The 14,760-nt window shown below is 36.4% G+C and overlaps 1 protein-coding gene across 22 annotated transcripts in view; it reads right to left on the minus strand.

Moving 5' to 3' along the window:
• PCM1 (pericentriolar material 1) overlaps positions 1 to 14,760 on the minus strand; it is an 83,876-nt gene that overhangs the window by 36,812 nt on the left and 32,304 nt on the right. For all 22 annotated transcript variants that reach the window (XM_061134695.1, XM_061134696.1, XM_061134700.1 and 19 more), the window contains 9 exons: positions 11,317 to 11,453; positions 11,059 to 11,188; positions 9,924 to 10,064; positions 9,023 to 9,213; positions 8,235 to 8,438; positions 6,167 to 6,386; positions 5,918 to 6,063; positions 4,761 to 4,951; positions 2,328 to 2,499 (listed from right to left, as the gene is read on the minus strand). In XM_061134695.1, the coding sequence (XP_060990678.1) occupies positions 2,328 to 2,499; positions 4,761 to 4,951; positions 5,918 to 6,063; positions 6,167 to 6,386; positions 8,235 to 8,438; positions 9,023 to 9,213; positions 9,924 to 10,064; positions 11,059 to 11,188; positions 11,317 to 11,453 (1,532 nt within the window). The remainder of the gene's footprint in view (positions 1 to 2,327; positions 2,500 to 4,760; positions 4,952 to 5,917; positions 6,064 to 6,166; positions 6,387 to 8,234; positions 8,439 to 9,022; positions 9,214 to 9,923; positions 10,065 to 11,058; positions 11,189 to 11,316; positions 11,454 to 14,760) is intronic.

Consider the following 14,760-nt stretch of genomic DNA (forward strand, 5'->3'; position numbering starts at 1 on the left):
TGAAAAAATTACACAGACTAATTTACTAAATTACTTTAAAACTTAATTTTGGACCTTTCTCACTAAACCATTTTCACTAGTGAAAGTTCCAAACTAAAGATTGAACATTCAAGGTGGGAAAGAAAAATCAAGGGAGGATGGGACATAAAAGGAAAAAACAAAACACAGAAACAACTGAAAAAGAACCATAGCTGGAAACATACATAGATCTGTGTCACCTACAGCAGCCCAAATATAACCAAAATTTGCTGAAGGCAATTGGCCATGTAACTAGTAATTTATTTCTCTGCACATTAAACCTTGTTTAGCTCTATTAATCTAGTGTCACTTTCCAAATTTTATCTACTAAACATCCTTTAATATGTTAATAGGAATTCACTGGTTATCTCAGTGTGGGGAAAAAATGGGCAAAACAAAGTTAAACAGGCACTTCTCAGAACTTTTAATATGCCAATGTCCTTTTATAAATGTCTTAGAAGGGCAGTGAACAGCATGTACAAAACTTTTTATTACAGAACCTGACATGGACAACTGTTCCTAAGAATATAATTTAGGAGACACTGATCTACAGGGAGTAACTCAAGATAAAGATTAGCAGACCTACAGTTTACATGCCAAATTCAGCTTGCTGTTTTTGTATGGCCTGAGAGCTAAGAATGATCTTTATATTCTTAAAAGGTTGGGGGAAAAAAAGAGAAAAATAGCTTGTGACACATGAAAACCATATAAAATTCAAATTTCACTGATCATAGATCAAATGTTATTGGAACACAGCAATTCATATGTTTACATAACTGTTTATGTTTATGAATGCTTCTGTGCAAAAATGGCATAGACAACCATTTATGGTTGTCTCTATGGTCTGCAATATTTACTAGCCAGGCCTTTATAGGAAAAGTTTTCTGATCCCAGCTCAAGACCACAATGTTTCTGAAGTAGTCAAATATTTAAAACAGTAACATTCAGATCCATCCTTTATTTTTTAACCACCAATTACAAATAAAATATAGTTAATACTGAAGTAGGGACCTTTCAACAGGAAGGCTAAAGCTTTGAATAAATGTCCATTGCTTGAACCATTTTTGAATGGCAACTGAGCACTGAACACTGTCTCAGGCTCTGACAATAGGATACTTTCACAGAATAAAATGAGACTTAATAAGAAAAAGTGGTTAGTACAGCTAAGAAAAGGCATCAACAAGTTCAGGGCTGTTTATCACAGGATTCCTCAAGACAAACATGAAGTTGAATTCTAAGAATTTGTTGTTAATTATGTTAAAAAAAAAAGTTTATGATTTAAAAACTATCAAAATGCTAAGCGCTTGAGACATGCCCCAACACATAACTAAAAGGAAAGTAATGTGACACATATTTATAAAGGAACAGGAAAGACAAAATCATATAGATACTTCTGACAGAACAAGTATTAGGCTCAATGAATCTCTAATTTTTCATCCTTTTAAAGTTTTTCTGAAGGAAATAACAATAAAAAAGTTAAATATTTTCACAAGCTGGCTATCAAAATCATTTTCTGGATTAAAACAATCACTAAAAATATTATTTACTGAGCCATAAAAATGCTTAGAGAATGATTAAGCTGGGCCAATAAGTCTTTCACACTGAGTCAAAATTATAACTGGGAAGAATATCATATTGAAAAATAGTAAATGTGTGAGAAACAAAGAAAATCCTGACTATGACTGATAACATGTATCACTAAAACTTTTTTGGCAAAATTTGTTTTTACAATCTAATAGTACTCAACACTACATTTGGATGTGCTCTGGGCACATACTCTAATCAGGCGCTATGAATCAAACAAGTCATCACTTTATAAAAACCATCCCCCAGTAGTTAATGTTAGTTTCCAGTCCTAAACCAATGAACAGTGAACTGTTTATAATCTTAAAGAAAGATACGAAATCAAGGCCAAAGACACTCTATAGGTTAGGTCTTACACTTTCTTTTTTTTTCCTTTTCCCCAATTATTTTTATTAGTTGGAGGCTAATTACTTTACAATATTGTAGTGGTTTCTGCCATACATTGACATGAATCAGCCATGGATTTACATGTGCTCCCCATCAGTCTTACACTTTCAAACTGAATCTTATAGGACACTCTGATCAAAACTCTGAACTGTTCCTGAACCAGCATTAGCAGCAGGTGTATGCCTGAGAGACCTCTGGTAAGAAGTCAGAGCTTCATTCTCAACACTCTCAAGCCAATCACAAACATCTTCCCTAATTACATTTTCAAATGACATGTAATACATATAATCACCAAGTGACGCTTAAGCAAATAATGGATTATGTTTACAATAAAGTACCTTTGTTTTTCTGCTCCAATAGAAGAACTACTTTCAAAAGGTTTTGGAAAAGCCATGTATTCTGTTTTCCCTGAAGGATTCTGGGCTAACGGTTGCTGCTGTTCAGCGGGTGTAGAAATATTTTGAGAAAAGTCTCCAAAATTAGAAGGAAATAAAGGGCTGAAATTCATACCTAGTAAATAAAAACAACGGGTAAGATACAGAAGCACCTCTGGCCTTAAAACAAAATTGAAAGATAGTTTTAATTAAATGTGCCATTCCAATCCACCAAAACAAAAAACTAATTAAAATAAAGTAACAGCGTGGTTCAGTGGTAAAGAATCCACCTGCCAATGCAGGAGATAAAGGTTTGATCCCTGGGTCAGGAAGATCCCCTAGAGAAGGACATGGCAGCCAACTCCAGCGTTCTTGCCTGGGAAATCCCATGGACAGAGGAGCCTGGTGGGCTACAATCCATGGGGTTGCAAAAGAGCTGGACACGATTTAGCAACTAAACAACATCACTCATTTATTTAATCACTGTTTTACAGCTCAGTCCTACTATGTTTTCAGCACTGGTGAGTCAAAAGATAAATATCGATCCCCACCTCCTTAAGAGTTAAAAGTTAGAAAAAATAATACATGATATTTATCAAAGTAAACATGACTCTACTGCAGGTGCATTAGACTCTACCGTAGGCGTGTTACGTGTTACTTCTTTCAATGCTCAAAACAATGCTGTGAAATAGGTACTATATTTGTTGTACTAGTGAGAAAAAAGGCTTAGAGATCAAATGCCTAGTAAATGAAAGCGAAGGTTAGATCTCAGGTCTGCATGACTCCAAAGCTCAGGTTCTTTCCACTCTAACTGGGAAGTAAAATATAACCACATACTTTAATATACAGTGCTGCGTCAGAGGTATTTGCAAAAGGGCCACTAACTTGGGGGAGAAGGGGAACAAGGTTTCAGGAAACTGAACTAGCTGATGAAGAATGAACAGTCTCTGAACAGAGCTGCCATAGGTAGAAGGCATATTATGACAAAAAGGAACAGTATGTGTAATTGCCTGTATTATTTGTTACTTAAACAGCCTAGTCAAAAAAAGTTTACTGCCAGTATTAACCCACACTCAAGAACTAAAAACCTTGTTAAACTGTTTAACACCATTACTTTTACAATCCCATTAAGAAAATACACTGTGATATATGGATATTTATATTCACAAAACCCTCCCAACCCTTTTTCTCTTTGTATATTCTCTGGCAAACACCTTCAACTCCTCTCTCTTCACGACTCACCTAACTGATCACTCTCTCTCCAGAACATCTTTACAATTACTCCTTTTTCTTTACCACTACCGTCAATGCCTTAGGTCAAGCTATCGTCCCCTTCCCACTATTACTCCAATAGGCTTTTGTTCACCATCTATACTCTCAGCTCTGTCCCTCCAATCTCAATCAACACAATGACTAGTGTCATCATTCTAAAATACAAATTTCATGCATTCCTCTGCCCAAAGTCCACCAGTGGCCCCTCTAGTAAGCAACGGAAAGACCAAGCTTCTTTGCCCAGCACAAGGGCCTCTGCTGAGTTCCAGCACATGGACTACTCTGCCCCTGCCATGGCCTGAAACACTAGCCACACTTTATGACCTCTAAATTCTCAACATGATACACTTGTTCCCCTGCTTTGCAACTCTTAAGTGGTTCCATTGACCAGAAAGCCCTTTCCCTTCTAATCTCCCTGGAAAAAAGTTCTATTGGTTCTTTAGCTTTACTATCCCTTTCTGTAGGAAAAAACAGATTTGCCGACAATCCTGTCCCCGCAAAAAGCAGGCTATTCAATCTCACCTGCACCACTCCTACAGCACCCATGACAAAGCACCAAGCATTTATTGACACTTTTAGCTTCTCCACTAGACTCTTAAAATCCTTAAAGCATCAGCTTTACTCATCTTTGAATCCCAGCCATTTATATACTGTATGGCACATGATAGGTGGAGAAAGTCTGAATAAAAGTCTGAACTAAATAAAAGTAAATATGAGCCTGAACCAAATAGTCACCCTTAGTCTAGAGGTGTATCTCCCTACAAAGACATGAAACCCTCTAGAAGGGTGCTGTCTTATGCACCTCTCCTCTCCTAATATCTTACAGAGTGCCTGATGTACAGCGGTCAGTAAACAGGTTAATTTCTTTCTCCTTGATAAACAGTTATGGAATAATTCAAAGGTGTAAGACTAAGCAAACATTTCATAACTTATTTGGTTTCATTAGCAACCATATTCAATTTAAACATTCACTATAAAGAATTAAAGTAGAAAAGAATTTATATTTTTCTTTGCAAACATTTCCTACCATTCCAAAAGTGACTGATAAAAATCCATGTATTAGACAAATGTTAGTCTCAAGGACTCTGCATTTACTTATTTTTCTTTAAGTTTTTGGCCACTTACTTGGTGCAAATGATGAAAAATTAGTAAACCCTGGTAGGTTAAACAGATTTACAGGCTGAGCTGGAAAGTTGAAAGGACAAAATAAACCGGGAGAAGGAGGGTGTGATGCACCACTGCCTCCTTCCTTGCTTGCAGGTTTTTCTGGATGCTGATTTTGTTGGCGCATGAGTTCACTGAGCATTTGTTTCAACCTATAAAAATTGAAGGAGTCAGTAATTTAAAGATTAGTTATATTACCATCTATATCAAGTACATCCAGAAAGTGTGTGTGTGTATATATATAAACATATATGTATATGTGTGTGTGTATATATATATATATATATATATATATATATATATATATATATATATATATATATATATAATGATTCAACAGTATGTGGAACACAGGGTTCTCTGGTGGCTCAGTGGTAAAGAATCCGTCTACCAATGCAGGAGACATGAGTTCAATCCCTAGTCTGCGAAGATCCCACATGCCACGGAGTTACTAAGCCCATGTGCCACAACTACTGAGCCTGTGCTCGAGAGCCTGAGAACTGCAGCTCCTGAAGCCTGGGTGCCCTAGAGCCCATGCTCCGCAACAGGAGAAGCCACTGCAATAAGAAGCCTGTGCCAGCTACAGAGTAGCCCACGTTCACTGCAACTAGAGAAAAAACCCACACAGCAATGAAGACCCAACCCAGCCAAAACAAAAAAACAAATAAAATAAAGAGTTTACAATGTTAAATAACAGTTAATTAAAAACAAAACAAACTTCCAGTATGTGGAACAAAATGGCTGCTCTGATGTTTACTACAACAAATATTTGCTTGTGCTGCACAGTTAATAACAGCCTTTGGAGTAAGAACTACACTTAGCACTTCTATCAGATAGGCATAATGACAACAAATACTTTCACCTAAGGTAAGTGTAAAGTTGAAAACCATAGTTATTTTTTTTTTAAGTCAGGTCCACAGAATTAAAAGGAAACATTAGGCAAAATCACTGCTTATAAAATTCTCAGGAATCAGAGAATATTCAAAAATGCAATTTGGTTCAGCCTTTCTCTCTCAGAAGGTAACCATAAAACCCTTGCTTTTACACTGTAAAACCAGTGCTACAACTGAGTTTTAGCACTGAGTATACATCCTCACTACTTCTAAGGAACAAATTACCTCTGCACATTATTCTGTTGCCACGTTAGCTGGGTATAGCACTGGTTCAACTGGTGCATTATAAGGTGCACTTGAGGGGATGCAACACTGCTGGGCATAACACTGTAAGGACTCGTGAGAAGAGTTTGTAGCAGACAAGACAGAGTCTGTGGAAAGAAAAAATTTTCCATAACAGTTACCAATGACTTGAGAAAAATGTACTGCTTCAAAAATAAGATTAAAAAAATTTACTTGCAGAGTAAACTTTACCTGCTGGTCTTGCATTAAAGTCTGACAAATATTGACACTGAAATCAAGTTGTTTCTTTAGCTGATTAATTTGTTCTTGCCATTGTTCTTTCTCTTCTACGTAAGAGAGTTCAGACACCCACCGAAGGTTTTCCTGACGCTGCATGCTGATATTCTGTTGTCTTGTCTTGGCTAAAGGACGATAATTTCCATCTGCTGAAAAAGGGCGATTGTTCTTCCACCTAACACAAGATTTAAAGCATCAGGTCATTTTATGTAATTATGTAATTTTAATTATGTAATCCAAATTTAATTTATTTTATTTATGTATTTATTTAAATTAAATTTAAATTACATAATCTAAAATTATGTAATTTTAAATCTGGCAAAAAACCTTGATATCCTGCTTGTTCCATATGTCCATTTTTAAGTTCACTGGACTTAAAATGTATGTAAAATAGAGTGAGAAAAATTCTGGATTTCTAGTCTTGTACAGTATCACTTTGCATTCCTTTTCAGTCTTTTTTCACTTATGTTTTACAGAGAAAAGTCCATATAATTCTGTATTCTTCAAAATGAAAAGTTATTATGGATACTGTATCACAAGCATTTTTCCACTCTTCATGTCTTTAAAGCTTAGCCACATAACACCCCATCAAGTGCAACTACTTAACCATCTTTTTATACATGAGATGTTTTTTGGTTATAAATAACAATGCAGTAGATATCTTTGTTGACACATCTTTTTACTATTTATGATTTTTATTTTTGCTTAATTCCCCAAAACAAGAGTGAAGATCAAAGATAATCAACCCTCCTCCTATCGAGCTGGAATCTACCTTGACAACAGTACTCTTGTGATAAAGTAAATACCCTACGTGGTCTTTGTCCCACGTTCCCAGCACACAGCTCCTAACTCCTGACCATCTCCTGAGTGATGACTGCCTTCTGTTATTTATAATGCGCTCCTTTTGGCAAACCCTAGTTAGCTTCATGATGAGGACTGGTCACCAGAAAAACTAACCAGATGTTGGGCTGGAACTTTCAGCCTCATTCCCCAAACTTTTAGGGAGGGAGACAGCTTAATCGCCAATGACTCAATCAATTCTGCCTATGTAAAGAAATCACCATAAAAATTCCTAAACAGCATGGTGAGGACAGCTTCTGGGTTGAACACAGTGAAGTCCTAGGAGGCTGACGTACCCAGATAGGGCATAAAAGCTCTTTGCTCCTTCCCAACCCACCCATGCTTTACACGTTTCTTTCTCTGATTATTATTTTTCATAAGTCAGTAAATGTAAGTATTTTCCAGAGCTCTACGAGCTGTTTTAGCAAATTATGGAACATGAAAGAGGCTGTTGCTGTTGTTGTTCAGTCACTACGTCATGTCCTAACTGCACACACCAGACTTCTCTGTCCTTCACTATCTCCCTGAGTTTGCTCAAACTCATGTCCATTGAGTCAGTGAAGCCATCCAACCATCTCATCCTCTGTCACCCGCTTCTTCTCCCACCTTCAATCTTTTCCAGCATCAGGGTCTTTTCCAAGGAATCAGGTCCTAGCATCAGATGGCCAAAGTATTGGAGCTTCAGCATCAACCCTTCCAATGAATATTCAGGGTTTGATTTCCTTTAGGACTGACTGGTTTGATCTCCTTCCTGTGAAAGGGACTCTCAAGAGTCTTCCCAGCACCACAGTTCAAAAGCGTCAGTTCTTTGGCGCTCAGCCTTCTTTACGGTCCAACTCTCACATCCATACATGACTACTGGAAAAACCATAGCTTTGACTATACGGACCTTTGTCAGCAAAGCAAAAGGAGCTATGGAAACCCCCAAATCTGTAGCCAAGTCAGACAGAAGTGTGGGTGCTCTGAAGACTCAAGACTTTAAAGTGGCATCTGAAGTGAGGGCACTCTTCTTGGGACTGAGCCTTCCAACCTGTGGAGTCTGGCCAACTCCAGGTAGTTAGTGTTAGAATTGAATTATATTGTGGAACATGCACTTGGTTCAGATAACTGAAGAACTGCTTGGTGTCAGAAAGACGGGAGACTTTTTAAAAATCAAGCAAAAAATTAAAACACTGAAACTAACCTATTTTTAGTTTCCTTTACATTGTAAGAATTACGATTTGCACTGTGTGGAGGATACATATGAAAGTTATCATTGGAACTGGCATCTTGCTCCTCCTCTTCCTCCTCTTCATCTGTCCGAACAATTCCTTCAGAAAGGTAACCATCTTCATCTCCTTCTTCATCCAGGGCACACTGGGTAGAACCTCCCCAAGTTGCCATTGTTCTGGAGATTAAGAGACAAAATACAGATCATTCTGGAGATGAGCTACTTCACCTCCTACTAGGAAACAAACTCTGTACCCTCTGCCAAAAAAAATTATATATATATATCTACATGTATATGCATACATGGGTGTATATATAAAACTTCATTTAGGCATAATTAACTATGCAATGGCTGTTACTCTCCAACTGCTGTAATATAAAATGTTTACTCTGACCTCCACAAAACAATTCTTCAAATAAATTACTCGTAATCATATCCCCTGGGACTCATTCCTAAAGTAAACCTCCCTCAACTTTTTAACTTTGAGTGACAGTTTTCTAGATCAAAACCCTCAAGAAACTCCCTATCAGTTTGGTCAAGTGTCTTAGTAATTTTTTAAAAAAATTTAAAAAGAGAGAAAGGTGATGCTATGAGAAGTTACAACAGAAAGTAGCTGGATTGAGTCACAAAGGTGATGCTTAACACCCAAGCCTCACTGCAATAGCAGACTTGTACTATGATGCAGAGGGCAAATGAGGCTGCCTATCTTACAAGTGTTAAATAGGTGGTATTTTTTAAACTGATTTAAACACCTCTCTTACTTTTCTGTTCTGCTTTGCTGAGGTGTACAAAGGTTCTCAGATGCATCACTTCTCAATGAAACAGCCACTGGAGATGCAGTTTCGGCCAGACCTTGCCTCCTCTGATGTTCAGCCATCAGAGCTTCCAGCTGCTTTCTTCTCTGTCGTAGCTCCTCCCTTAACATTTCATGTCTTCGCATATCTGACCATACCTGTTATTTCAAAACTTACAGTCAAGTTACTGTAAATACGGGATTTGTTTCAGCCTTAAAGAAAAACAGGTTAATACTATTGCTAATACCAACAAAAATTTCTATCCTCACTCTATCCTTTTTACACTGAGACACCCATGAAGGCCAAAATGCTATTTTAGTAATAAAATTAGAAAAAATTAGGCAACCATTAATTCTTAATGAATACAGTCAGGAGATATGAAAGAAAAGGGTTCCATCTCTGGGTCAGAAAGATCCCCTGGAGGAGGAAATGGCAACACACTCCAGTATTCATGTCTGGGAAAGCCCATGGACAGAGGAGCCTGGGCCACAGTCCTTGGGGCTGCAAGAGTCAGACATGACTGAGCGACTGAACATGCACATATTAACTTCATCAACTATTGACAGAAAATTGTTATGCTTTCCATAAATCACATATAAATAAAATGCCAAAGGAAAAGTTTTTCTAATTGAAATGAATACTACTTACTGTAACTATTCCTTACATACAATTCTGCCAAATATGTGTTAATACAGGGCAAGACTAAAGATACTTAGAAGTATCTCAACATAATTACTTTTTGGAAAAAATTATTTCTTCCCACAACTTAAAGGCACATTATAGGCTACATTTAAAAACATGTTTCACAGATACTCAGTTTTCTTAAGACATGACTTAAGACCCAGGAACAAGGTGCAGTATACAATACCTCATTATCTACCACTGAAGAATCATGAGGCTCAAAACCAGATTTGCTTGTACTGGCTTCATTTTCATTAACGGTTGGGGATGAAGTAACAGCTGGCATATGTGTTTTTGTGGGACAATTACCCACACTAGCAGCTGACAGCTAAAAAAGAATTAATAAAAGCTATTATGAAGAATTAAAGTAATTGTTAATTTCATAAAAGTAATTATTTCACCACTTCTCTAGGGCTTTGGTACCATATTTAGTTTGTTATTGCCACACCTCAATTGCCATCATGATTCAATGAAAACCTAAGAAAACAAGATGAAAATGCAGGGTAAAGATGATCAGTATTACAACCCTCCAGAACAACAGGACATGAGGGATAAAACATTACTGTGGAAAATGTCACATACTGAACCCAACTCTGGCATATATTCCTCTGGTTTTTAGATTGGGAACAAGAAAAAAGAATTAGACAAAGAATGAAAGATAAACATCTAGGAAACAGTTATATTAGAAATATCACTTGATACATTTCCTTTTCTTTGAAAACAAAACCTGACTCATAAATAAAGCTATTCATAACAATAAAGTATAGGAAAAACCTCAAAAAGAACAGATAGTTCCCTCCCATGTTAACCCTACTCCTGATTATGTGACATGGACAAAGATTGTATGTTCTCTGCTCAATCTCAAACATCCATGCATGGGATACTATTTAATAAGCATATATACATATAATATTCAAACTACAAAAAAAATATTTTATTTAAAAAAAAAAAACTCATGGTAGCTTAACAGCTCTACAATGTAATTTTAGACCAGGAAGAAATGGAAATGCTTCTCCCTTAACTGCAAAGTTCAAACCAAAATATCTTAATATAATAAATAGTTATGAACACACATGTTCTGAATCAATAGCCAGGCAGCCCAACAAGTGAAAGAATGTAGATAATCAGAGTTAATTCCTATGTGCTATCTTTCACAGCATAAAGGTACATCCCTAACCCATTTCATTTGTCCATCCATTTCTTTAATCATAAAAGACTTATAAATCTATCATATCAGAACTAGAAAAGACAAGGAGTACTTTCAATTGACATTAAGGTTTTAAACATCTTTCTTCAGACAAACAAAGAAATTTCCTAATTACCTGTAGGTTAGGACATGCCTTTTGCAATTCTTGAATTTTCTCTTGAATCTCAATCAGTTTCTTTCTTTCTTCCTGCAATTGTTTGAGTTCTCTCTGTTGCTGCTGTAGTTTAGCCTCATAAAATTTCTCTCTATAATTAAATTGACATTATATTTGTGGACTCCAGTAAATCTGATAACAGCATTAAACACGATGTAGCAGAGTACCTATGGAGACTTTCTAAAATTTTATGACATGAAAGTCAGAAGCTTAACATACCTTGCCTTTTCATTTACTCCAGCATCTTTCTGTGTTTTATTGGTATTTCCTCTAGTGTTATTTGCATTTTGTTTGGTGTCTTCTGCTGGGAAGAAATCCTCCACAGAGGTAACTCCTTGATCGGCTGCATCATCATCCTAAAATAGCATTATTATATTAAAATGATCTTGATATGTAAAGACATTATCCAATTCATACCCTAGTAAACATGACTTGGTTGTAAAATTCACATAAAATTGAAAGCAGTAGGGACAGCATATGATTTTTAGAGAATAATGAAGTTCATCTTCTACCAATGACAGGAAATAAAGTACTAAAACAGTACATTAATAATTTGAGCTGCCAATTACCCAGTAATGGCAAACACTAGTTTGACTTTTCCTTCCTTGACCAGATTATGAACTATCAAAAAACAGCTTATATGAAAAAAGATAAAAACTGTATCACTGAAGCTGGGACCTCTTGATATGAGATTTTTCTTCAGATGTAACTTTTATATCAACAATTTAATAATTTATGTCTAGTATCACTTGCTCAGTTAGTTTTCCATTTCCTCACTTTGGTATTTAGTTTGTGAAACAAGTACCAATGGCTCCCAATAGAAAAGCTAATGAGAATGTACCAACTCAAATGTGTCACTGGAAAGACAAAAACAACAACAAATTACTTATCTTCCTAACAGTGGATCCATATCTTCTGTTAAAATCAATGTACTTATTAAACTGTTAAGACTGGAGGTCATCTGTCACATTTTCTTAAAAATATTTAATGCTGTACACTTTATACACGCTTTCTCTGCAGATATCAACTGAAACATTAACTGCTGGATATAGAATTCTAGTAAAATCTTAAAGAGCTGAAGCTGACTAGATTGCAAACCTATCTAATCCATTTTAAGCTTCCAGACATGGTGTTACTCTGGTCTTATCATAGATCTAAAAGCTAAGCTAATGTATTACTAAAATGGTAAGCTTAAAAAGAAACTGAGTTGCAACCCAAAGATACCAAAGATGGACCATGAGGCATTTTCACACAATAAGAAGTGGAAAAACCAAAGTATGAGAAAAAAAATACCCTTAAGTTTCAGATTGTTACATGAGGGTGTCTGAACACTTGATATAAACTCCAACACCAGAAGTAACGGACTACAGAAATACTGATGTAATTACTGTTGTATTACAAGAGACTGGTTCAAGATGGCAGTGCAGAAGGACGAGTGCTCATCTTCTCCTGAGAGAGCACCAAAATCGCAACTAGCTGTTGAACCACCATCAACAGGTGGCCATTGGAACCCACCAAAAAATGATACTCCACATATAAGGACAAAGGAGAAGCCGCAATGAGATAGTAGGAGGGTTGCAATCATAATAAAATCAAATCCTGTACCCAGCAGGTAGGCGACCCACAAATTGGAGAACAATAATACCAAAGAAGTTCTCGCACTATTATGAAGGTTCTAGGCCGCCCATCAGTATCCCCAGCCTGGGGATCTGGCAAAGGGACTGGGAATCCTCAGGGAATCTGACTTTGAAGGCCAGTAGGGTTTGATTATAGAACTTCCATAGGACAGGAAACAGAGACTCTACTCTTGGAGAGCACTAACACATTGTTTTACAGACTAAGATACATCAGATGGACATGTGGAGACTTAAAAGACATTATAAGGTTTTACAGAGCATATAAGTTGTCTCACTTAATCTAATCAGGAATAAGGAATAATGATAGTTTTATACAATCATGATAACTATATAACTGTTTAGAACTACTCCTGAGTCCCTTGGGAAAAAGTATACAAATAAAGGCACAAGCAAAAGAAAACTATCCATAATAAAATAAATAAAACTTATCAATCTTAAACACATAAAAACTTGGAGAGTTTTGGATCATTTTTTAAAAAGCTCTCGGGACAAGGCCCCTTAATCCTTTGGGGTTGCAGTTTTCTTTTTTTCCCATACATGTCAAAAGAGCTCCATTCAACATAAACCTGAAGTTAAGCTGACTCATTTATAAGCCACCAAGTTATTCATCATTTCTCATCTATTATTCCCAAGCTGGAATCAGGACTGCTGGGAGAAATAACAAGCTCAGATATGCAGATGATACCACTCTAATGGCAGAAAGTGAAGATACACTGACGAGCCTCTTGATGAGAATGAAAGAGCAGAGTGAAAAACCAGGCTTGAAACTCAACATTAGAAAAACTAAGATCATGCCATCTGGTCTCATCACTTCATGGTGAATGGAAGGCGAAAAAGTGGAAACAGTGACAGATTTTGTCTTCTTGGGCTCCAAAATCACTGCAGATGGTGACTGCAGCCACAAAATTAAAAGATGCTTGCTCCTTGGAAGGAAAGTTATGACAAACTTAGCATATTAAAAAGCAGAGACATCACTTTGCCAACAAAGGTCCATATAGTCAAAGCTATTGTTTTTCCATAAGTCGTGTACGTATGTAAGAGTTGGACCATAAAGAAGGCTGAGCACTGAAGAATTGATGACTTCAAATTGCGGTGCTGGAGAAGACTCTTGACAGTCCTTTGGCCTGCAAGAAGATCCAATCAGTCAATCCTAAAGGAAATCAACCTTGAATATTCACTGGAAGGACTGATGTTGAAGCTGAAACTCTAGTACTTTGGTCACCTGATGCAAAGACCTGGCTCACTGGAAATGATCCTTATGTTGGGAAAGACTGAAGGTTAAAAAAGAAGGCAGCTGCAGAGGATGAGACGGTTAGACAGAATCACCAACTCAATGGACAGGAACTTGAACAAACTTCAGGAGATAGTAAAGGATACGGGAGTCTGGTGCGCTGCAGTCCATCGGATTGCAAAGTCAGACACAACTTAGAACCGAACAACAACAATGTATATGTATATATAAACATATAAGGTATTATTTATATTTCATTATTTATCTATGTAATCATATAGAGAGGTATATATACACTGATATGTAGTCGGAGAAACCTGGCATGCTACAGCTCATGGGGTTGCAAAGATTTGGACATGACTTAGCGACTGAAAAGCAACACACTGATATGAAGAAATCTCTGACATGTGTAGTAGGAAAAAAAGCAAGTTGTAAAATAATACAATCTATATAAACACAAAGAAATAAAAAACAAAACTTTTACGTAATTTTTGCTACAACTGCAAACTGATTTAAATGTACAGAAATCTCTGTGAAGGAGAATGGGATTATGAAAGTTCAGAGGGAGTTTACGAGTAATGTTTTCTTTATTTTAAAATAAAGTACACAGTCATCTTTCACCTGAGTAATTCAAAATAAGCATTTCAAGAGAGGCTGTAAATAACACTTGAATTTTCTTATTCATCAAAAAAAATTTTTCTATACATTTATTAGTGTGGTTATATACACTTCATTTTTTTGACGTAACATAAGCTAAGCAAACCTAAATGAAAACAAATCACTAATTTTACCAGA

This window comes from Dama dama, chromosome 32 (genome assembly GCF_033118175.1).
Source record: "Dama dama isolate Ldn47 chromosome 32, ASM3311817v1, whole genome shotgun sequence".
NCBI lineage: Eukaryota > Metazoa > Chordata > Mammalia > Artiodactyla > Cervidae > Dama > Dama dama.